The sequence below is a fragment of the Chamaea fasciata genome, unplaced genomic scaffold (genome assembly GCF_029207755.1).
Source record: "Chamaea fasciata isolate MVZ Bird 193981 ecotype frontalis unplaced genomic scaffold, bChaFas1.0.hap1 SCAF_1, whole genome shotgun sequence".
Classification (NCBI taxonomy): domain Eukaryota; kingdom Metazoa; phylum Chordata; class Aves; order Passeriformes; family Sylviidae; genus Chamaea; species Chamaea fasciata.
The window spans coordinates 12,061,343-12,085,456 of record NW_027094086.1 but is presented as its reverse complement, the minus strand read 5'-3'; the positions used below and the strand labels follow the sequence as shown (position 1 = coordinate 12,085,456).

The window sequence follows — 24,114 nt, the reverse complement described above, 5'->3', positions numbered from 1 at the left end:
AGGCGGATGTCTTCCTCTTTGGAAACAGCATTTCCTGCCTGACACCTACCTCATGAAAGACCCTCCTCTTCCCCTGTGATGCTCCTGCACCATGTCCCAGGAAGTGGTGCTGGTGGGGACTGCGAGTCCTTATCTCCTTCATGGGATAATTTAGGACGTGACTGCTGAGAGGGCAACTCACAGATAGGGAAATCACTCTGGCTTTCCCTGTTGACAGCAGGATTTTAATCAGTGCCTGACTTAAATCATTAATTCACAGCCCTCAGGTTGTTTAAAGAGCTGTGATAATGAGCTGAGAAGAAATTACTATCCATTTTCTCTTGGCAGGACTGTAACAGCATGACAGGACATTCATTGAATTTAGGAAAGAGCAGGGATAATCTTCACAATAAGAGAAAGACAGAAAATCTACCCAGAAGAAACAATGACAGAAGATTCCTCCTCCACATATGCAAACACAAAAAAGTCAATTTATATCTATTTTTTTCAACATGTCTTTATTGCTTAAGGGCATTTGGCAAGATAGCCATAACATAAACCTCACATCCAACATGACTTGGCAACATATTTCCCAGCTGGAAAGAAAATAAATTGGATTTTTTTCTTTGTGCTAATGCCACATTTTTTGGATGCTTTTTTGGACATTAATCAAGAGATGGCTCTCGGCATCCTGCTTCATTCTTGATGGGCTTTTAGTGCAAAATTGCCAGCAGCAACTTTCTGAAGTCCCCAGAGGTGTCAGATCGGACAGCTTCAGCTAACGGCTTCTTGTACATTTGCTGGAACTTCTCCTTTATTGCTGGCAGGTCGCTCTGAGGAGACACCAAGAGCCTCTTTAGAAGAGTGGTGAATGCTTTGGGCAGTATGCCCTTCTCCTGCCAGCACCCCTGGGGTCTGATTCAAGGCCCACCACACCTAGTGGGAGTGGGAGAGGAGAATGAAGGAGGTCTAAAAATCTTGGAGGACTTTCAGCTTAACATTTGAATTTGAGGTAAGCCCCTGTCAGATGGTGGTGAGGGGATGCTAACTGTGAAGAGGGTCTGCATGGAAAGCTATTCCAGGTGACTGGGAGAATCTCTGCCCAGTGATGCTGTGCCAGCACAGTCTTGCTACTGGAAAAACTCACACAGGTCACTGTGAATTCCTGAGGTCATCTCTTGGTGGCAAACAGGGAAAGAGGCATGTCTCAGGAGTATGGCTAAAAGAGTTTTGTTCCACCTACAGAAGTAATTTTCTGGTTACTGGGGTGAGGAATAAAGTCCTTGTCTTGAGCTTTCCTGTAAAAAGGCACCTACAGCACAGGTCTGATCTTTATCACTTTGGTTTTCAAATCTTTCAATGACTGGACTGTGTTTTAAGAGGGAGAATACCCTGGAACCTATTTTTTCTCACTGTGGATCATTGAGAAATATGCTTTCCTCATGCCTGTGAAAGGCTTCTCCTCTGTGTCAATTGAAACAGCCCTGGGGTTACAACTTACAGCTTAGAAGGAATACTTAAAGATTGTGCTTAAATACCTCAAATGTCTCATGAAATTTTGTGCTTCTTAAAATTACAGTTAACTCGTTTAGCTTTTTATTTTTCTTCCCTCCTCCCCATCTTTTTTTTTTTTCCAGCTGGAATCAGAGAAAATGGGCAACATATCTTTTTAAGCAATTCTCAAACTGGAAACTGCTGCTTTATCATTAATTAACTAGGCATTACTTTTACACATTCTACTGGGGCCAGGCCTCCCCATGGGTTGGTTTTAACCAGGTACAGTTGACTCCACTTGAAATTGTCTACATGCTTCCTGGTTTAGTTCCTTTGAAAACAGAAATAGATGCAATATCAGAATTAGAGGTGCCTGGGTACAGAAGCAGAATGTGACCATTGATGTCATTGGGCTGAAAAGGGTTTGCTGAGCACATGATCTATCAGGACTCATTCCATACCCTCTACATTTGTATTTCTCCCAGAGCTGATGTGAGGCATTACAGGACACAGGGTATCCTACCTCAGCCCTGGTCACAAGGATGCGAATCAAAGTCTCTTCATCAGTCCCAGCTCCTTTCATCGACTTGTGCAAGAGTGTGGCAAAGTAACCTGGGCAGTCTTTGGCACAGCTGACTAAAGAAAAGAGTAAGAGGCCTCATTATACTTGTACATTTGGAGTTTGTGCTACAATTTCAAGCAGAATTAAATAAATAAGGAAGAAAAGGAAGCTCTTGTGTTTATGCTCAGACATATGAGCTGGCAGGGCTTTTATTCTGAGAATGATCCCCTGTCAGTATGCAAGGAGAAATCTTGGAGTCTGAATGGGGATGTAAATTTTTCCACAAGAGATTACCAGCACTGACTACTCTGCCATTCCACAGTGAAAATGACATAAATGAGAATGAGCATTTTCCCCTATGGGGTTCCTCTTGCCCATCTATTCTTGGGGTAGCTGCTCACTCTGCAGATCACAAGAGAAAGATCTGGGAGAGCCTAAATTCAGATGGGTAACAGCAATACCAGTGAACTAAGCAGAGACAGAGCACAGGTTTAAACACCAGTCAAAGCCAACCTTAGTGCTAAATTGCTGTCAAGGACCCTGTACATTTTTGTGGTAGCTGGCTAGCACACTTCTCATGGTGCCCAAACATCTGCTGGAAGTTATCACCAGCCATGGTCCCAGGGACAGCTTGGAGGTGGCTACCCCATGTTAGAGGGCAAATAATTCAGCTGTGTGGAAAGGAGCTGTGTCTGGCAAGTTTCATTTTAAAAACCAAGGAGTCCTAATCACTACTGAAAACTGTCTCTTTTCCCCTATGGCAGATATGTTAGCTCAGTTTAGGGGTAACTCAATGGCTGTTGCCAGTCTGTACACAGACCCCCAATGATCAATGTCACGTGATGGCAAGAACTAGAAAAGAAAGATCTTGAAACTATTGCTTGTTACCTAGAGTCAGGTAGGCCTTCTCCAGATCTCCAGATGTTTCACTTTTAATGGATTCTTCTATGTCCTTCCCACACACCTATGAGAACAAAAGGGAACTATAAGAGCTTCTGTCTGTACATGCCTTCCCACTATCTAAACCAGATTCGGGATCCAATGGCAAAAGGTCAATTCAGCTCCTTTAGAGCCTTTCCAGAGGAGTAATTCGAGGGCAAATGAAGCTCTCCTCTGGTGTAAGTGCTTACAGATCCACTGGCACCAAGAGAAAGTCTATACCGTCAGGTAAGGCACAATGGTCAAGTGATCTACATAATGCAGTCCCAGGTATCTGACAGCTTCCAGAGGACAAAGAACCTGCAGCTTCTTCTTGAGTGACCCCTGGTCAGCAGAAACTGTTCAAGCTTTCTCTAGCCCCTCTATCAAAGGCTCTGGATGGCTCCCACATAAAGAAGATAATCTTTGGAGCTTTACCAACTCTGTGAAGTTCTGTTACTTATTGTCTTTGGCTTCCCAGGCAAAGTTTACAAGCACCGCGGTTGTCCCAAAGTTTTTGTATTGTTCTGTAGGGAATTGGAGAAGCAGACTGTCTCTTCAAAACAGAGTTTATCCTGACTTTGGTGAACTTCAGGGACCTCAAAGACTTTTACTTTGTTCTGCTTTGCGTATCAGGATGTCCCTGCATGATTCAAGACTGACTTTTAGGTCAGAGCTAGGAGACTGTGTGTACAAGGCAGCAAGGGCACCACATGAGGCTTTAGGACTTAAGTTCTGCAAGCCACCAACCTGGTTCAGATTTTGCCCTATGTATCTCTCCAGCTGAAAAGAAGGGTATGTTTGCAAGATTTGGGCTCTATTCTTGGCCTACTTTTACTTCGAATGCAGCCAGGCAGGATGTGGTGGGTTGGTTTGGGCAACCTGATCTGCTTGGCTTTAGGAATTAAAAAGCCGAGGTAGCTTGGCTATTGGAGCATTTAACTGAACCCCCAGGGTCTGGGCCACTCCAAGGGAGAGAGTATCAGTTTGTGACTGGGTTTGTTCTCCTGCCAGCAACAACCCCAAACTTGGATTAAGCTGCAAATGTTTTTTTGTAGCTATTGGTTCCTTATTATGCTGACACTGAAAAATGGCTTTGACTTGAGCTCTTTTCCGCTTCAGTGCCTAAGGCCACAGTTTTCTGATGAACTCAGAGTCTTCCCAGGGAAGTTTAGGACTGTGAGCCAGAGGCTGGAGGGAAACTCTTTCCTGAGAATGTCACTGCTGAGCTTCCACCTTGCTGCTAAGAGAAGGACCTTAGCTCTCCCATTGCTTTGATTTTCAGAGGTAACTTCCAAGCAAGATATTTCCATATCAGGTCAGGTTCAGGCCCAGGCATGAGTAAAATATCCCTGCTGCGTGACACAGGCAGAAGCACTAAACAGACAGAATCCTTCTGCCTACTTTGCCTTATGGTTGGAGACAGGTGAAAGCACAGTAAAGCACCTCACAAGCCATCAGCCCAGTGTGGGCAGAAAGGAAAAGGCTGGAGATAAACTTCTCCTCAACCAATATGAGCATGTGAAGTGGGGGGAACAGGAGGAGACACCTTGCCAGGCTCTGTTTAGGAGAAGGAGAAGAAAAGACCAGAAAAGCAAATCCTTCCTTCAGTGCAGGAGTTTGTGAACCTGTCCCTTTGCTGCAGGAGCAGGGGTACACTGCCTTGCAGCTGTGGGAAGGAAGGACATTGTGACATTTATTTGGGCTGAATATTGTGTAAGTTATGGAGGGGAATGGGTTCTTCACTGGCAGAAGATACAGCTTCTCCTGCAAATCACCTATTTCTGTGTGCTCAGGATACAGTTGTATAAATATGTTTTCCAAAATTCTTAAAGCATTCAAGAAGTTACAAAATGGCAGATAAAGGATTGTCCACTCTACATTGAATCATTTAGGTTGGAAAAGGCTCTTCAGATCATTATATGTCATTGTAGGGTCTGCACCTGTATGTCAGAGCCTATGTAACCCACATTGCAGAAGATAAACTCACCTTTTCATAGGCTTGAAAAGTAGCTCTCAGCTGGCTATAGCTTCTCTTTGCTAGGACCACATTGAAAGCCAGCTCCTCTGTTCCCCAGCGGCCTTCTCCTGCCTTCAAAATCACATGTTATTCTTTGGAAGCACTTGTTTATACAAAGTAGAGACATGGGGCCAGCCAGAGCCCTTAATCCACCAAGCTCCAGCCCGTGCTCCCCTTGTTCTTCTCCTTGCCCTGCCTTTGTCCCTGCGCTTGGCTTGTTTAGTGCCCCTGGGTAGCCCTTGCTACGGCAGCACGGGGGAGAAAGGGATCTTTGCCCAACTGCACTTACTTTATACAGATCTGAGGCATCTTGCTCAGCAAGCTCTGCATTGACCTGTTGGGTCTCATCTCGGGTTGCCTGCAGAAAAGGAGATAACCGTGGCAAACACCGGACCACGTGCTGGTTACGTTTCAGCTCGTGGCCCTCACAGATATTTTGGTCGGAGTTTTGCTGCCATCTGCTGACACGAGCCCGGTGGTGGGCACGGTGGGACCCCCGGGTTCGCTGCCTTCAGACGTGAGCCCTTTGTGTAGGGTTTATCCCCCAGCTTGGTGTGCTCTGTGCTGGGGCCCGAACGAGGTTACAGCGCTGATGCCTCTGGAGCAGGAAGGTGCCCAGTACCTGCAGTGAAGTGCTGATGTTTTTTCCCAGTGCTGGATATGTCCTGGTAAGCGTGAAACGTTTTCCTGACTAACCTACCTACTCTGAGCATTCACCAACACTGACATCTCTGGGAGAAATTGAAGGACTGACCGATGGGGAAAAAACAAAACAAAGCAAAACAAACAAACAAACAAAACACCCCAAACCCCCCAAAACCCCAAACAAACAAACAAACAAGCAAACAAACGGAATAAATGTATTTGCCACTCCTGAAAGTATACAAGAGGTTGGAAAGAGCTGAATCAATGCTCTCCAGAATGAGAATCTTAACTGTGATGTATTTAGTGATGTGACTGTTATGTAATTAAAGCTTCTTTTACTTATTCAGTCTTTTCATTTCCCAGGGCAGTCAGATCAGATTGACCACCACGTTGCATTTCTTGATGTGCTCCTATTTTTCATAGCCATAATGTGTCTTTATGAAGGTATTGATTTTTTTGCTTTATTTCATGAAAGGGGTTTGAAATAAAACTGTGTTCTAATGGAAAATAAGCTTTTTTTGATGAATGAAACTAACATAACTGCAATCTCTTTCTTAGTTGTTCTGTATCTGAATTCTAAGTCCTTAGCTGAGATGGAAATAAGATTCAGTGGTTTGGGGAAAAATGCAGAATAAAGTGGCCATGATGTCAAATGAGTATCCTAGCCTTTACCATGGTATAAATAACAGTAAAGCAATCCTATTATTTTCAAAGTATCAATATTTATAAGATTATCTGTGGCTTAATAAACAAACTTGTACATATTAAAAAGCCATAGACATGAAAGGCTCTTATACTGAAGAATGCCTTTTGTTTACCAAAATTGCCTTATTATAATATTACATATCATAACTGCATTATTATAAATAGCAGCCAATACTTACTATGATTACTCTGGGAAAAAAGGAAATATGTCTGTCAGGCAGCTGCATAAGAGGAAAGTCCCCAGCCTTACCTCTAGCACCATGACTAATATCTTCCGCAGGGAGCCACTGGTGTCACTTTTCACATCAGACTCTAGATCCCTATCAAACACTGAGAAGAAAAAAATCTCTGAGAGTTCAACCAGTGAGAAAGGTTTTAAACGAAGGTGTTTGAAAGATAAAACTACTTACGACGTTTGTAGGCCTCCTTTATGTTTACAATTTCCTAGGAAAACAAAAAAATAAAGTAATAGTCAAATAAATAAATCAATATCTTATTAATTAATAAATAAATGAGCAAACAAAACATCAGCAAGTCAGCACTATGCCTGTAGTGTGTGAGGTGTGACAACCACGGGGATGGGAGAAGCCATGAATTCCCAGTCCCTGTTGAGGACAGCGCTTTGAGGGGTGCCTGATTCATGCAGGTTTCCCTCTGGTTTTCCCTGCTTTTAGGCAAGAGCTAACTTCTTTTTTTTTTCTTTTTTTTTTTCTTTTTTTTCCCCACTAGGATCATGTTCCTATACCTGTGAACCATCAGAGCACTGCCAAAGTTGCCCTTTAACATGTATCCAGGAATTCTTCTCACCAGCTCTCCCCCCCACCCCGTGCCATCCAAGGCAGGTAGGAGTAGGATAAAGGAAGGAATGTGAATTTTATTGGTCTTAACTCCTGTTAGAGTTTCAGCTTTAGTATGGCAATCTTACAGCTGCAAAGACTGACAAGAGGCATTTCAGCCACAGAATCTGGTCTGATCCCTCTTTCTCCTCCCAGGGATCATCTCGATGAGCTCTTTGCCCTGCTGCCTAAGGAAGGTCACACATGGTGCCCCAACCTTATTGTTCCGTGAGCAGAGGATCTCAATCAGCAGTGACTCATCTGTCCCAGCTCCCTTCATCGCCTTCCGAAGTGCTCGGGCCTCGAACTCGCACGGCAAGTCCAGCAAAGCCAGCACAGCCTTTTCAAAATTCCCACTCAGGTCTCCCTTCAGGTCCTCTTCCATCTCCTGTGGGAACAGCCAGGAGGGTTAGTGCAAAAGCTGAGGTGAGATTAGACGATTTCTTAATTTGTTTCAGTTAATCTTATGATTTAAAACTCCTTCTGTACCAAAAAGTGACAAAACATTTTTAAAAGGCCTTAAAATGCACAGACTTTTTTTTTTTCAAAATTAAGTTCCCTAAATATTTTGCTTTCAGATTGAGTGAAATGATTGCCCCATCTTCAAATACCAGCCAATATCAGTCCAGTTATGACTCTTACTTGTGTAAACAAATGAAAACTAGTGTTTTGAAAAGCTTAACAGGAGTTAACTCTGAAACAAAATGCAGAAGCTTCCTCCTTTGAAAGAGCTGCCATACAAGGGATCAAACTAAGAACCTTCTCTGTCATTTTTGGTTAAAACTGACTACTGGAAAAAGCAGCAGATTTCTGCAAGGTGCTTTTGTGCCAAGCAAACAGCATTTTTACACACACACAAACCCACATCAACCTTAAATCAAAATTTAGTGAGACCTTAGAGCAGAGCTGGCTAGTGCACGCTGAGGATGCCAGCTGAGGATGTATTTGAAGTCCTCTCTGCAGTTAACATTTCCTACAGGACGGGAAGCACTTGACAAGTTCAGAACATTGAATGAGAAGTCCAGCCCTAAGTCTATTATTCTCTAGTTTCTGCTTACATAATTGCACGTGAACACTCAACTGCTCAAATCAGGGGCTGCCATTTGTGTTGGAGCAGTCTCAACACACACACCATAAATGCTGCAAGTTCATTAAAGCACTTTATGCCTCCTCCTGCAGATATCAAGTGCCCAATGAAACTTAGTTTTGTAACATGTTCTACTTTATCACTGGAAGAAATCAGTATTACTTCTATTAGACTCAATAAAAATATAGTTGTGCAAGGTCAAATAGTTTCTCTGAGTTTGCATCTGTTCTAAGTGGGACTCTAACTTAAAATTTCCCTTTTACCTTAACTTATTTTTCTGAATGTGCTGAACACCAACAGAAATATTTTCTATTTCAGTTATGAATTATTTTCTAGCTCTCCTAGCTTTGATTAAAATGCTCTGATCTGGTTAAGGCTGACTTCAAGAAGATTCTGAGGCCTAAAATTAGAAATATAATCAGTATTTTAGGAGATAAAATAAATTGCTGAATCAGAAAGTAACTGGTGTCCTCTTTAAATCCAGTATGTCCTTGATATTTTCAAAAGCAGAGGCCTGTAGGCTGTATTTTCAGAGGTAGTGGTTTCAAAGAGAGGCCACTTATTTCAAAATACCTTGCTATACAAAGCCTTGTACTTCTGTTTTATTTGTTGTCTCTGCTCCGATGTTCGACTTGATAAGACTTCAATAATTTTTTTTTCATTGGTTCCTGAAAAAGAAGTTGTGGACAGGGATTTTATAATCAGAAATCTAATGCAGAGGAAAGAAAATATGACCTCTAAAGAGAAAAAAAAATCCTATACATGTATTCCCTGTGGTTCCACCTTTAGGATTTGTAGCATCTAAGATTCTTTTGAGGATAATTTTAATAGTAGTCAGCTAAAATGTTCAGATCATAAAATAGAATTTCACCATCTCATGCTGTTCATACCAAAAAAATGAAGTCTTCTGTTTGAGAAGGGCTGACATTGCTCCTAAAATCAGGGTTTTGCTTGTGCCCGTAGGCTGACACACATGTTTTTGGTGACAATGCTTGTTTGAGTAGCTCCAAGCAATCAGCCACCAGATCCAGTTTATTACATGTGTGAATGCCATGCTGGCACAACAGAATGAGGGCAGTGGGGCAAGAGGCTGGGGCAGGCAAGGATGTGTTTGAATCATTAACGCAAAGCTGGGATGTACAGCCGGTAAAAAACTGGTTTTAATTTTGCTAAATGGAGTCAGGAAAAGGAGCTGGAACCAGCCTGGATGGTTTCAGTCTCTGCCAATGCTGTTTTGCTTGGCAAAAATCAGAGTGAAGTGAGAGCATGGCATGCCTAAAGAGATGCAGCTGCTGTGCTGTGCTGCCCATCACAGAGGGGAGATGAACACACAGCCCCCCTCCAGACGAAAAGCCCTCAGTCAGCTTTGAGCTCTAACTTACGCAATGGATTGAAGAAGGCTACTAAAGGCAGTGACCTTGCTCTTGTATTTTTTTTGTCCTCTGCCATATAAACAGGCGTTTGCACATAACAGATGTGTGCACTCAATTGAGCTGCTGGAAGGTATTTGTTACAGCTCCAAAGAGACAGGACCACAGTGATGTTACCTGAATGTAGGAAGGACACAACAGGGCAGCTATTGCATTAACACAGCTGTCCTGGGGCATCTAAGGGCCAGAAGATTGAGTCAGGCATTATTTCTTCATGACAAGTATTGAAATTGAGAATGTGAGCCAGGACAGACATATGACCCAGCTTGTGATGGGTACTGCCCAAATGCCCAAAGTGTATCAAGTGTTAGGATGGCAGACCAAAGGCATCAAGTCATATGGCAGGTCTGCTGATGCCCACACATCCTGCTGGTGGTCACTGCAACACACTCTCCTTGTGCTCTGCCATCTGATGCCTTTGTGTGGCCATCTCTGGGCTTTGTGCTGTGCCTCATCTCAGGCTTTTAGGAGCAGGAACCAACAATGGTTTCTGAGTAGCAACCAGCACAAAGGATAAAGATACAAATTATATTGGTATTCAGCAACAGCTGGTATGTTTTCATCCCTCATATGTACCACCAGGTACATGGAGGACAACTTTAGGGCATCTTGTCCAGTTTTTCCTGCTTAGATCCAAGGCAGAAGGCATGTCTCTTATTTGATAATGTTGGGCTAAAGTCAGTCAGAAGAGTCCTCTGGGCAACTGTCTTGAGAGGGTTCAGTTGGTACGACAGGAACAATTCCTAAAATTCAGCACTTAACTAGCTGATTCTGAATGTCACTGCTATACCAGGAAGAAATGCTTAAATACATATTAACTGTGCAAATACCTGGAGTGAATTAATAACTTATTGATCTTGTGTGCTGCCTGGATGTTCTTCCTTTACTGAACATTGTCACCTCCATGGACCCATCCCCCTCCAGGGATCCCATTAAACACTGTGCATTCCTCACTCACATCAGTGCAGTTAGGCAGCCTACTTCAAACCACCTCAGGAGATGGGGAGGGACAGTTATTTTCAGTTAAAAATCACTGATGAAGGTTGAAATCGCTGTAAATTCCTTTCAGCTGTTGGAGCTGCAGTGAGTTCTGATGAAATATGGAGGTGAAGATGTTCCTGCCACAGGGAACGAATACCATGTTTACCCTAATCTTCTGGAGACATGCAATTATCAAGCTAGATCTCACCAGTCTTTGAGGAATAAGCTGGCTTCCTTTCCTATTTATCTTCATAGATGTGACTGTTCTTTGTGTCAGTATGTGACAGAAAGCATAAAGATGACTTAAAACCAGTTAGAACAGTTGATTTGCCAAAGTTCATGTATATGCCCTTTATAATATTGATCTGCCCTTTATACAAAATCCAAAAATCTACGAAGTCTTTCTTACCTGCTCCTTTGCAGGCACTGTATATTTTCTTGGCGTCTCGCTCTGCATCAAAGCCGTGATGGTGGTGCTTGTGGCTTGACTGGGAAGACAGAGACAAAACAGACACATGGGAAACAATTTTGCTTTAGAATGACACCAGTTTGGGCCAGGTTCTTGCTTGATCTTGGTTCCCACCATCTAAACCTTGAAGTTCAGGCTGGGCTTTGCTGAAATACTGTATCTATCCCTAGGGCTCCTGGAATGGATTCACAGATTGGTGTCACCATATAAAAAACACAGTGGTCTTTGTCACTGTATATATATATATATATGTATATGTCACCCTATATAACGTATCACCATATGGTATACATGACCTATATAACTTTGTTCTGCCAGTTCCGGCTTACTCAAATAATTTAAGGATAATAACTTCATACTAGGCATCTTCATGCCAGATCAAATATTACTGGTTTGTATCACTTTAACAACAGGCCAATACAAACACCTTAGCATAAGCAGGACCTATCTCTGTAGTACATTTTTAAGAACAGTGAACAACCCCAATCATCTGGATAAAAACTGCTCTGGAAAACCTTTCTTGTATTGATGCATTCATGCAAACAAGATAAGTGGAGATATATAATGTGATAAAGCTGGGGGGTTTTTGTTGTTGCTGGGGAGGGTTTTTGTTCATTTTTTTATTTTGTCAGAATAATACATGTGGCTACCTTGTGGCTAACTTTACAGGGACAGGATAATAACTCAAAGTCCACAGCCACTGCAGCAGTTTACAGCCTGACATATCAATGTAAACAGAAACTCATATCTGCTCCTCCTAATCTGACAAGCTGTGAGTCACAGCAGCTGCAATGCTGGTACACCCTTCATTCTGCTGTTTCTCAGAAAAGGGCAGAATTATCTGAGACCACAGTGACAGCAGCAATTTCAGCTCCTCTAACACGATTAATCAAATATTTTAAATGCCCAAACTATAAGATTGTGGTAGAAAACAGGTCCTAGGCTCCTAAGTCAAGTAGCACAATTCAGTATGCACACCACAGACTCGGGGGTCTTTGTGAGCACTGGCAGCGCTTTGGCATTTCCATTTAAATAGCAACACGTGGATCAGGCTGCTTCCTTTGCAGCGCTGCCAGGCACTGGCACCACCACTGTTAATTAAGAGTTATGATAGTGCAGGGCATGGCATCAGCTTTTAAGCCCTTCTGAAAATGCCACCAGCCTGCTGAGGAGCAGAAGAGGTTAAATGGCTGATTAACCTCCTTGTCTCTGGGGGTAGCACAGGGCAGAGACCATTCCTGAGAGACATTAGGCACAACATCATTCTGCTTGTGGAATAAAGAGAATTTAGGTGTATGGCTGTGGGCCATGCTCTGCCACATACCCAACAGGCCAGAGAACAGCATGTTTTATTTACAAGTATAGATACAGTCTGAAAATCTGTTAGTTAGTATGCTTCAAAAGTTTCACTTTGTCATCTACTAGTTCTGGTGAGAGAGCTACAACACTGGCTAAAGATGTCCTCTGTCAAAAGGCAAAGGGCCAGTTCTTAAGGAGGAAACCTCAAATCCAGTACCTACCCTGCTTTACCAATGTGCCTTTGTGATTGACTGAAGCCATTTAGGTACCTGGCTTTTCCAATACAGTTAGCAGCTAGGATACAACCTACTGCTAATAGCAGCTGAAACAGAAAGTTATTTTTACAACTATAACAATTAGTAAGATACAATAACAATGCAGTGATTTCATCTCCAGAGCACAAGGTAACACTTTGATTGCCCCATCATTATGACAAATGTTCCTTTTAAAGATGTATCCTACTGTATGCTCACACAAGTTGTCCTAAGCCTTTTAAACAAGATGGAAATAGTTACATATACATAACTAATATTTTCTAGTGGAGATTTTGTTTAACAGTCTTCAAATTTCCTGAGAGTTTGGGTCAAAATGGAAAGGGAAAAAAACCAAGTTAGAAAGCAGATGCACTGATAACTATTCAGTGAATTCCATTTCTATTGTGGCAGAGTGTAGGTGCTTCTCCTTTGATGGCATCATGTACGAAGGACATGGGCTGACAGGCTGAGAGAGCTGGTGTTGTGCAGCATGGAGAAGAGAAGGCTCCAGAGGAATACCATTACTTTGGCCCTGTACTGTTAGTATGCTTATGGTGGAGCTTACTGTCTGTGTTAGGCAGCCAGTACTGAAGTTATTCTAGAGTTGTTTGCTAAGCAAACAAAAAGGACCAAAGAAGTAGCTGAAAAAAAAAAAAAACCAAACCCCCCAAAAAACAGAAAAAAGGGGAAAATTCTGTAGCACAAAATACAGAGAAAAGTGGTAACATATCAAATGTAGGTATTTGACTACTTTGTAATCATCGAAGCTCTATTCTAATTTTTAGACTCTCAGATTCCTGCAACAATAAGAGTTGAGAACTGTTGCTTCACATTCGCTGCCTTCTGACCTGGGACAGGAAGTGCAGTGGTGAGAAGTGAGAAGAAAAAGGTTTCATCTGGGATTGTCTCCCACTTTTCAGACATTCAGCCTGGACAGAAACACCTGCACAAACACACAAAGGCTGGTTTATCCTTTGCCTTGCCTTGCCCACCAGAAGTGCTGGGCTGTGGGAATTGCCCTTCTCATGCTGGTGCTGCTGCCTCTGCAGCTCCAGCTGCCCCAACCCTACTGTGGGTGCACCTGGTCACGGTAAGGTCATGGCAGACTTCGAGAGTGGTTTCCTCCCTCATGCCTTGATGGCTGGTCAATTATCCTCTGGTTTAGTGAGCCCCTCATTCCTAGGTCCTACTTGTATTGTAGGTGTTGTGTTTGTGTGTAGCACAGGTGCAACAGGCGGGAAAACGGTACCACCAGAAACTGAAATTACATTGTAGATTTATGATTATTCATAAAGACATAAATACAGAAACATTTCTTTTCAAGGCAAAAATCATGCAGGAAGGAAGGCCTGTTTTGATGTTCAGGACATGTTTGAAAGCACCATAGGAATTTATTGAGTCAGCTCTGCTAAAGCCTCTGTCTTGAAAAAAACACTGCAAAACATTAAAAGATGTGCCTGGGGGATACCATTTTTATAGTACTATGTGTAAGAATAGCATCATCTTAATAGAGAGAAATCTGACACTGTGGTAAGTGACTGTCAAAGCCAACTCCTAGGTCACCTGAGAAGCACTGGCTAAAATTCACTGCTTGCTGAGTCCCATCCTTGACCTTCCCACTGACATAGCTTCCCAATGCAGGAGAGGGAGAGCTGTTTAAGAGCTGTATTCCTTATCCTGTGGATTTTGATATGTGGATTTTCCTGTAAGGGATACATGGCAAAATCAACTGATGTTTAATACCATTTGTAACCTGTAGTAATTTTTCTTCTAAAAATAAGGGCAGAACCACTCTAATATAGTTCTTTTTTTAGACTTAGGACTTGATTAGGTTAGATTAGATTAGATTAGATTAGTTACTGATTTAGAAGTATTCTAGAAAATTGGGTGAGAACGTGATGTGAAGTCTGAAATATCAGGTGGACAGACTGCAAACAACTTTGAAGCTGGACATAGGGTGTAAGGGAACTTTATTTCACAAAGTGATCCAACTCCATCCACTCATTTGATTAATTTTCTTCTCATTTGTCTCCTATAGTTCTATACTAATTAATGTGACCAGAGTTCTGATGGTACAAAACATTCTTTTCACTTCCCGCATAGTTGTATTTATGGCCTGTGTTGACTTGTTTTCTCTTATCCTGAATAGTTTTATGTCTCACTCAAGCATGTTTTAGACAATAATCTGTTTCCCTTGCAGCTTTGGCTAAAATTGCAAAAGATTTATTTATATTAAATTGGACAGTTTATAAAAGATCTAAAACTAACTTGCTTTGTTCTAACTTGTTTTAAAGCACACCAAGTAGTTTTTCCTACTATAATTTACATCTGACTTTAGGGAGCTGTAAGATGAGTTTATAGTTGAAGATGATTGCAATGGTTAGAGAAGCTTTGTAGATTTTTCTTTGATGTTTCAGCATGTGGAGCCCTTATGGAGCACAAATAAACAGTTTAACAAAGGTCAGCAAACCCAGAAGGACTTGGTGGGGGTGGGGGAATAAGAGCTCTGGTGGATCCAAGGCATCAGAAGTTAGCATTGGTAGGTTGCTGCAATACATTGCAGACACTCCTAAAAATCTAGTATTTTCCTTAGGCTAAAGACACTTTAGCTTGCAGTAGATACAAAGTGCTCATCTGTCAGTAGACAAGAACAGAAGAAGTGCTACCATGAACATGCCAGGTGGTTGCCTGTATTGCAAAAGAGACCACTCCCTGAAAACAGCTGATAATACAGCTTGAGCAATCACAGCTATTTTTCCATTTCCATCCTCTCAAGCAGATGCCACAAGCCTGCTCAGGAACAAGTTTATGGAGAAGTACTGTCAGAAAAATGAAAAGAGCAGCTGCTCGGGGTGCTGGTCACCCACTGCAGCCCTAACAGAGATTGATGTTAATGATGTACATGGATAAATGCAGGCACAGACCTTTAATGAAAATCACTGGGAAGAGCCAGGAGCAGTGTGCCTGCTGAACAGAGCAGATGAGATGCAGCTCTAGTAGCTGTAGGCAAAGCTCTAAAAAGACCTGGATTGATCCAGGTATGCTGAGTGCCTTCCCCAGCCTTTGTTTTTGCCAGGTACAATACATGTGCTTTATTTAGTGGATGTCTAACTTCAAGCTTCTCTTTGGCTGTTGTTTAACAGAAATAAAAATTAAAACTAAAACTGGCAGCAGACAGAAAGGGCAGACTGACCCAGCCATGCTCTTTACAGCGTTAATTCATACACTTGAGTGGGATCAGTAATAAAATTTGGAGCAGTATTTAGTTGTCTAAACATAGGTCTCTGGTGCTGTTAGTGATTTCCCAGGCTAAGCTGCCTGCTGCCTGTCAGACGTCAGTGGTCTCCTGTGGGCCTGCACCCATTAACCTGATGTGAATGTCTCACATATTCGAGAGCATCACCAGTGGATACTGGAGGTGGGCTACACAATCATGCCAGAGTTTTTCCACCCATTTTCTTCTTCTTCACATTTATTTAATTATATTCAAAAAATCCATTGGAGAAAAATGAGGTTTTAAAAAGAATGACATAAACTAGTACCATGTGCATCAACCTGAGCTTTCCTTTCTATCTAGCAGGTGAGCACCAGCAATATCTGCCTGATTTCCCAGAGATTTACAGCCCCTGTCTGCCTGATTTTGGTTCCTCTGCTGCCTACTGCAGCTGAAACAATTCCTGTGATGGGCACAAGCACAGTGGCCCAACACAGTGGATTCTCTGGTGTCTTAGAAGGGTTGAGTTCATGCCTCAGTCTTTTGTTCAGGGGATTTCTAATACAGTCTCTCTATTCTTAAAATTTCCAAGAAACATAACAGGCACTACTGATTTTGAGATTAGCATCTTGCTAGTAAATTAATCTAAGGTCTGATGGGTTCAAATTTTTTTAGCTAGGATAAGAGATATATACATATTGCAGCATCTTGCATCCTCTTGCGTCGTGTTTCTTTGGGAAGCTGAGTCCCAAACAATCCATAATGTCCAAAAGGTGAGGACAGGAATACCAGAAAAACAAACAAACAAGTCAAAATAATTGAAAACTCATCCTAGATAGGAAGCTATAGAACCTGTTGAGATTTCTCAGTTCTCACCATGCACAGTCACTGAGCCACCAGTTCAAAGACCTTTGGGGAGCCCAGTCTCCAGCTAATGAACCATTTCTCCAGCTCAGCACTGAGACCTCTCAGGACCAGTTTGGGAAGAGCTTCTTATTCTTCACAGATATTTAATTATTGCTGCAGGCAATGGTTAAGTGAGTTGACATCTCAAGGTGCCTTCCAGTTCTGTGATTCCTGTCTTTATCTTTTGTGTGAAGAAGAAAATTTATTTTCTCCATGTACCAGGAAATATTCCAAACCGTCTAGTCACCTTGTTAGCATAACAAACAACAGGACCAGGGTGTGCATCTCATTGGTTAAACTGTATCTAATACACTTGGATCACAGAAGACAGCTTTTGGCAAATCAGCACCTACATGATTAATTTTTTATAAACACACATATACTCAAGATAAATAATTAATCTTGGCAGAAGTCTTTAATGAGCTATAATGCAACTGGAATCCAGGATTACCTAGACTAACAGTAATGAGTAGGGAAAAAAAAGGGCCTGTTCTTAGATCTTGTGGTTAAAACCTTCTAGTACATCACATGATGTCAGGATAACATCCTGTTATCAGAAGAAACTCTCAACTCCCACCCAAAGTAGTCTTTTAGACAGCCTCATCACTTATCTCAAGCATTTCCATCCATGGAGAATAATAAAACACAAGAACAAACAGAGGAGTAGGCTGCTGTATTTTGATCGTGATCTACTTCCAAAGACAGACTGAAAACATGATGCTCCATTTGTACTTCATCCATAGTCTGATTTACTAAATTGGACATTCCCAGTCATAAAAGGTTGACCTGCTGAGAAAGCTCAAGACCATCAATCAGAAAGGGCAAAAAAGCAGATAAAGGCCATTTCACTGCAGTGTGTGGGTACTTCCATGAGAAGAACTTCCAAATATTAGAGCTCTTTAATATAATGGCTAAGCAAAAGAAACTAAGAGCAATTACTAGTAGACAAAGTCAGGTCTCATCTAACTGGGAAAGGCAAATCATGGTGAGGATATCTCGTCATTAGCAGATGATGCTTTCACTATCTCCTATCATCCTTCCACCAGAGTAAGGGATTCTTCTGCAAGCTCTTCAGTAAAGTTCAAGTAATGGGGCTCAGTCATCCAGGTAGAAATTTCTGTGAAATGTCAAGGCTTTTACACACAGGTCAGAGTAGATGGGCACTAACATCTAAAAACAAACAGAAGCAATAAGCTGTGGCATGCTGGCAGCAGGGCTGTACCAGCAAGCACTGGGGTTTGTGCTGTGGTAATAAAAAGATGGGGTTGACAAACACATTTTTGACAAATGAATTGGCAAAGTGCAACCTTAAGACATGCGTGTCCTTTTGTCCACAAGGTTCCTTCTTCACTGTTTTGTAAAACATATCTCTCATTTTTGTTTGTTTGAGCATTTTTCTCTGTCAATGACAATATGCAGCTGAAAAATTGCCAACTGCCTCCTTGCCTGCTCAGAGAATGGTATCAGTGTCTCCAAATGCCAACCGCCATCTGCCAGCCAGGCTGTCATTCCCCCAGATCCTTGCGGCTGTTTTGTGTCTAACAGCTGCATGACAGCAACACACACTCTCAGCTTGCTTGTTCCTGATGGTTTGGTGCTATCAGGATCAAAACAATTTCTATATGAATTCTATACTGGATAATACAATATATGTAAGTTTTATGGATTAATCAACAGCCTTTGCAATGACTCTGTTACTCCTTCCAAACTGAGAGGTGCAAACCTTATCTGGGACTAAACCTGCAGTGACAACAAGATCTTAATAGAATCAGTCACATTTCCTTTTTCCTATTAAAAAACAAGTGGCAATAGTGAAGATAATTGCTCTGACAGTTACTTAAACTGTAAAATTAAAACCATCTTTCTCCTACATCTCTCCTGTTTATAATAGCTGTTAATATATCATCTATGATTATTTTTTTATCCAATTTATTCATGCTCATCACCATGACAGAGAAGCCCACAATTAAGAGAAAAACGTAAGTTTGGGGTGGTTTTCTCATGGCTGAATTTTATACCGTCTAGTTTTAATGTTTTCAAAACCTTTTGTGGCTGATGGAACACCTTAACACAGAGTACTTTTAAAATCTGTTAGCTACCAGGGCATCATGCAGTGGGAATGCCAAAGCTGCAAAACTGCAGCTTTTATTTCTAGAGGGCTCAATCCAGAATGCTTAGAGACACCTCTGAGGTGTGTGAGAGCACCCAGCACCTACATGGGGCTGCTAGAGGGGACATGGGACTGACAAGGACCTGACTCACCTGGTGAGGCTGTTGAAGCCAAGGCAGGAAAGGATAATAGAAATCTTCAAAGGCACTATGCCTGTGGTTAGACATGAGTCATGCCTCACATCACTTCCTTTGATCACTTATCTTGCAAATGGAAGCCATACAAAATGCAAACAAATGGCTTTATTCACCACAGATAAATCTAATATTTCAACTTGGCAATAATTCTTTGTCATGATGGGGGCAGACTCCTTTAATTTTATTGACCATAACACCTGGTTGGAAGACACTTGGATAACAGCTTATTTTGCTGCTTTTTGCAGCTGAGATACCAGATTTTTAACTTAAGTGTTCTTATGTCTTATTAAAAATTTGACACTCATTACCTCCACCAAGACTTATGGTGAGCTAACCTTGATGGAACTGAAGTAAATTCTTGTGTAGGCCAGCATGAAAGCTAACATGACTTAAGAACACCTACACAGGGCTTGAATCCATGGGCACAATCTTTGGGAATATCATGCTCACCCCTGCATGTATTTTAAAGCTCAGTTATTTAAAGGGAGAAGAACCTGAAGGATGTTGCACCCCATCAGGGAAGCCCCAAGATGACATGCTTCACACCTTGGTCCCTTCATTGTTTCTAAAACACACCTCTGCAAGACACTCTATCAAAACACCCTCTACACATTCACAGACACGCAGAAGTGCTGTTACTATACAGACATGCATGTTTAGTGTCCAACAAACCAACTGTGCCTACAGAACTTGGAGGTTTGTGTGTCTTATACCTTTCCACCTCACAGGAAGGAGGTGGAGGAAGTTTCAAGATACGCCCAGGTCAGCTGAGTCACCTACAGCAGCAGTAATCCATCCACTGCTACGGCCACTAGTCATCGTTAACAATAAAGGCAGAGTAGTTTTCTGGATAGCAACTGTTGAAAATTTTATATTATTTGAAAGTAGCTAAGTTCTTGTTTGACATAAGTAGTTAGAGCAGTGGGGCTACAAATTGAACTTTATCTGAACCATATGGCTATGTTTTGTAAGCCAAAGATGGATTACAGAGAAATCCAGAGCTAATAATCTGATAATTAAGAAGAGTAAAGATAGATTGTAGTGAAATGTGAACAACTAGAATATTAGTAATAGTTAAAATAGACAAAGCTAGCACCTAAAATACTATTAAAAAATTAATGGCTAGGGTGTAGAGTCCATTGATTGTGGTATATGAACTGTAACAACTATATTCCAACATGGAATACAGAAGTGACCAAAACCCTCACCAAAACCCACCTCAGGGCATGTGAAGATGACCACGTAGCAACCATCTGGTAACAAAACAGTGAATCAATACAGAGGGAGAAGACCCCCCAATATTATCATTGGTCTGGAGTGTTGCATGAGAAATGGGAAGTTTAGATTGTGAGAGTTTAGTTGCCAAGGGGTTTCTTTGTTTGGGGTCCCTCTTTTGAGGCACCTAAGCTTAAGCTACCAGATATCATAAGTGATTTGTGCCAATAACCCACCTAATGGAGATAAGAGTCCAGTGAAAAAAAAAACTTCTTTAACAGTAACAACAGAACTTGGTAGAGTATATTAAAACTCTTGTACACAAAGAAGAGCATTAGAGTCCAGATACTTTAGATTTTTAAATGTTCTTGTAAAACATAACCATTTGACCTATTTACATCATGTAAAATATAACCATAGCAGCTTTGATATTTCAGATGGGTTCTATTTTTTTGCCACAAATGCATCATAATTTTTTCATGGGCAGATGCTTGTTAACACCTGCGACAGCAGCACTCACAGGACAGCCTCAGATCTAAAAGGAACAGTAAATATCCTGGATAATAAGGGACCATGGAAATGAAAAGAATCTGCCACAGCTCTTCCCCAGCTAAACAAGAAGTTATTTCTGTCTTGTGCTGACTGTGGGCTTATGGCCAGGGACTAAACAAGAATTGCCTGTCCCTGAACACTAGTCTGCCAGGGGAAGCGACAAAGAGCAATTGTTGAGTTTTGTGATGAGATAATAAAATCATGCTGTGGTAATACTTGTGCTAGGGAAACATTTCTACAAGGACAGTAATGCTGATAGGCAACAGAGAAGTCCTTGTGAGTTTTGTGAGCTTATGCCCAAGAGGGCTCGTTGGGCAGGTATGTTCTCCAGGTAATACCTACTTTTCGACCTTCAAGTTGTAAAACCGTATGGCCCACAACAACCTGCCATTCCCTCAAACTACACAGTCCTCCCTGGAAGAAGGTTTAGTCTGCTTTGCAAGGATGAGATGAAACTCAAGGGTGTTGCGGAGAATCTCAAAAAAATTGATTTAAAACCAAAGAACTCACCCAACCCCAAGATTACTTAAATTCACAAACACCACAGAATCATGCATAAACAGTCTTTGTGGATTTCTGAGAGACAGAAGATTAAAAAAAAAAAATACACAATTTCACATAAGTAAAAATCTATCAAACTTTTCAAATCAGATAATGAAAGCCATTGCTGCTATTCCCAAACTGTCCCCAAAGCATCTTCATTATAGCAGAGCAGCTATTTCGATTTCCAGGTGGATTGACTCTATTTGCGTTAATATTAAGGACATCAGATGCACAGTTCAGCTTGATACAAGACTGCAAACACAGAAAATAATTAAGAGACTTTAAATCGCGAAGGATGTGCAGTCAAAAACATTGATTGGAGGAAAAAAAGTTCTGGACCAAGTTCAGAGAGCAAAAAGCACATGAAAATATGCAGATTTGGAGTTGTAATGTTGCATCAGGTGCAGCTCTTAATTGGGAGCTCAGTTTCTAAGAGAAAGGTACACTTTAGGGTTGGTTGGAAAATTCTCGCTGAAAACATTTTTTTTCAGTAAAATTTTATACTTTTGTTCAAACTAACATGTTCAGGAAGATACAAATTTTGATGAAAGCTCCATTTCAAAATGAGACATTCTGATAGAACTGAAAAGTTTCATTTTAACATCCACATAATGGAAGCTTTTCACTGAAGAATGGTTAGCTTTCAATGAGAACTCCATTTAAAAATGATAGTTAAAAAAGTTTTAAAACCTAACCCTAAATTTAACCAAATAAGATACCCCATTTGACATGATTCATTTTATACTTCTCCCAGCAGAAGCTATTAAATAAAAATTTAACTTCTGAAATTTCAAAGCAAACAAAATTCTGCTGTATTATTCAACAGAATGAAACAACCCATTTTTACCCAGCTTTCTAGTGCCAGTATTGACCACAAAAGAGAAGCTGCCTCTGTGCACTGCAGAGCCTCCCAAAGCCACCATAAACCACAGCCAACAGGTGCTGCAGCACCACAGTGCCCCTTTCATCCTCCACAAAAGAAGTTCTTACTGGCTCATCTGCTGACAAACTGGTTGTCCCTATGGCTGATTTCCGTATATCCTCCGCGAGTTTGTAAGACTGGCTCTGGAGGTTTAAAAAACACAATGTGTAAGACACTCATGAGCCTGCGGTTACAAAACATGAGATTAGGAGAAACAGCAAACTGCAGCTGAAAAGCTCTGGCAAGAACTTGTATTTTATTTTCTGCTCTTCCAGAAGCTCTCTGGAAGTTCTCTGACACAGATGCAGCCATTTCTCCAAGATTACCTGTAACTTTCTAGGAACAACAGAGAGATGCAATTCCCACGTGAGTCTGAGCTGAATGATGGGATTCTCTTCCAACATGGGATCACCCCTGTTTCCACTGTAGCCTACAGCACAACTGTGGTGTACTGCACCCTCATCCAAACTACCTAGTCCAGTATAGAGCTCATACACCTGCTAAACCTTTCTGAGCTGCAGTGCTGTGATCACTCCTGCCACAGATATATCCCCTCTGGACAGTTTAAACGTGAATGGAGTATGTTTGCCCATTCCATGTGCACTGCATCCCATGTATTGTCCACTGCAAGGCTTCCCAGGGCCAGGACTCTAAGGAGATGCCTGTTGACAACCCTTTGACATGTGTGTGTGTCCTGTGCAGCAGGACCAAAATAATGGTGTCAAGATGGGACCATCATCCCATTCACAGGGAGACAAAAAGCTCCTTGGATTTGCAGATGGAGCTTTATGGAAATGGTATGGGGTGTCCTGCCCACTCTGCCAAAGAAAATGTCCTGGGGAGCTGGTCCAAAAGCATCAGAACCTTGGCATGTCTCCAGGCCTTGCTGAATTTGGATTTAAAAAATAGTTACAGGATAATATAAACCTTACAGAAACCCATATTAGCCTGTATCAGCAAGCAGTCTGTCTTCTATTGATACACTGATACAAAACTGCACCTATTCTGCATTCAAGGAGAAAATGCACTGCTGAATAAATATTGCTTTTATGCACTAGTTTCAAAACTGGAGCTAACTTAACTTGCAGAGGAACTAATTATTCAGAGCTGTCACAGAAAAGTTTTTGACAGTCAAATCATTTTGAGGTTAAATGTCTTCATGCAGACAACTGTTAGCAAAAATTGTCTCAGTCAAAACTCATACAGTAATTTGATGCAGTAAATCCTAATACCCGGATTTTTACTGGGGCCTTCTGTAAACACTACACTTTGAGATTACTTCTGTCCATATTGTTCTGTGATAAACAGCCAAATTTTGAAAGTATTGGCCTTTGAGACAGGAAGTTTTTCATATATCTTTAGGGAATTATTTTAGTGTTCAGAATGTTCCAACACAAATTTGCTAAGCTAACTAAAATTAGTTTTTCCAGGACATCCTGTGCATCATTTCTTTTTCTCAAAATGAAAGTGCTGCCCTGTTTAAACCACAAGGAGCTTTAAAGCACTCAGGACTTGTGTCTTGCAGTAATTTCATAATTCAAGTACTGTAATGGAGCAATGTTACCAGCTGCATAAAAGTTTCCCCCACAAAGTAGATTTTGAGTTCAAATATTCACTTGCAGCTATTGCAGTATTGCAGTACTAATGCCATATAAAGTGAAAATCGACAAAAATAAAACCAGGAAATCATTGCATTATTGACAATCCAAATTAACTACTTACATGTGAACTGCCCATTTTTGCTTAGCCTGAACGTGGAAGGTGCAACTCTTCTGC

At 41.4% G+C, this 24,114-nt stretch overlaps 1 protein-coding gene and 1 long non-coding RNA gene across 3 annotated transcripts; one reads left to right on the top strand and one right to left on the bottom strand.

Annotated features, from left to right (window-relative positions):
* Window positions 1-501: 501 nt before the first annotated feature.
* ANXA13 (annexin A13) lies at window positions 502-24,114 on the bottom strand. 2 transcript variants are annotated; one of them, XM_066204309.1, is made up of 11 exons: window positions 24,061-24,114; window positions 11,067-11,145; window positions 8,820-8,914; window positions 7,377-7,547; window positions 6,734-6,767; window positions 6,574-6,653; window positions 5,263-5,331; window positions 4,944-5,045; window positions 2,924-2,999; window positions 1,997-2,109; window positions 502-812 (listed from the first exon to the last, which is right to left on the bottom strand). In XM_066204309.1, exons 1-11 carry the CDS (start codon window positions 24,073-24,075, stop codon window positions 693-695), a joined length of 954 nt encoding a protein of 317 aa, XP_066060406.1. In that variant the 5' UTR covers window positions 24,076-24,114; the 3' UTR covers window positions 502-692. The 2 variants fall into 2 exon arrangements, with proteins under 2 accessions (XP_066060406.1, XP_066060416.1); XM_066204319.1 differs by lacking the exon at window positions 1,997-2,109.
* LOC136301358 (uncharacterized) lies at window positions 5,981-8,043 on the top strand. Its single transcript, XR_010723855.1, has 3 exons — window positions 5,981-6,062; window positions 7,053-7,165; window positions 7,316-8,043. It is a non-coding gene; the product is annotated as an uncharacterized lncRNA (long non-coding RNA).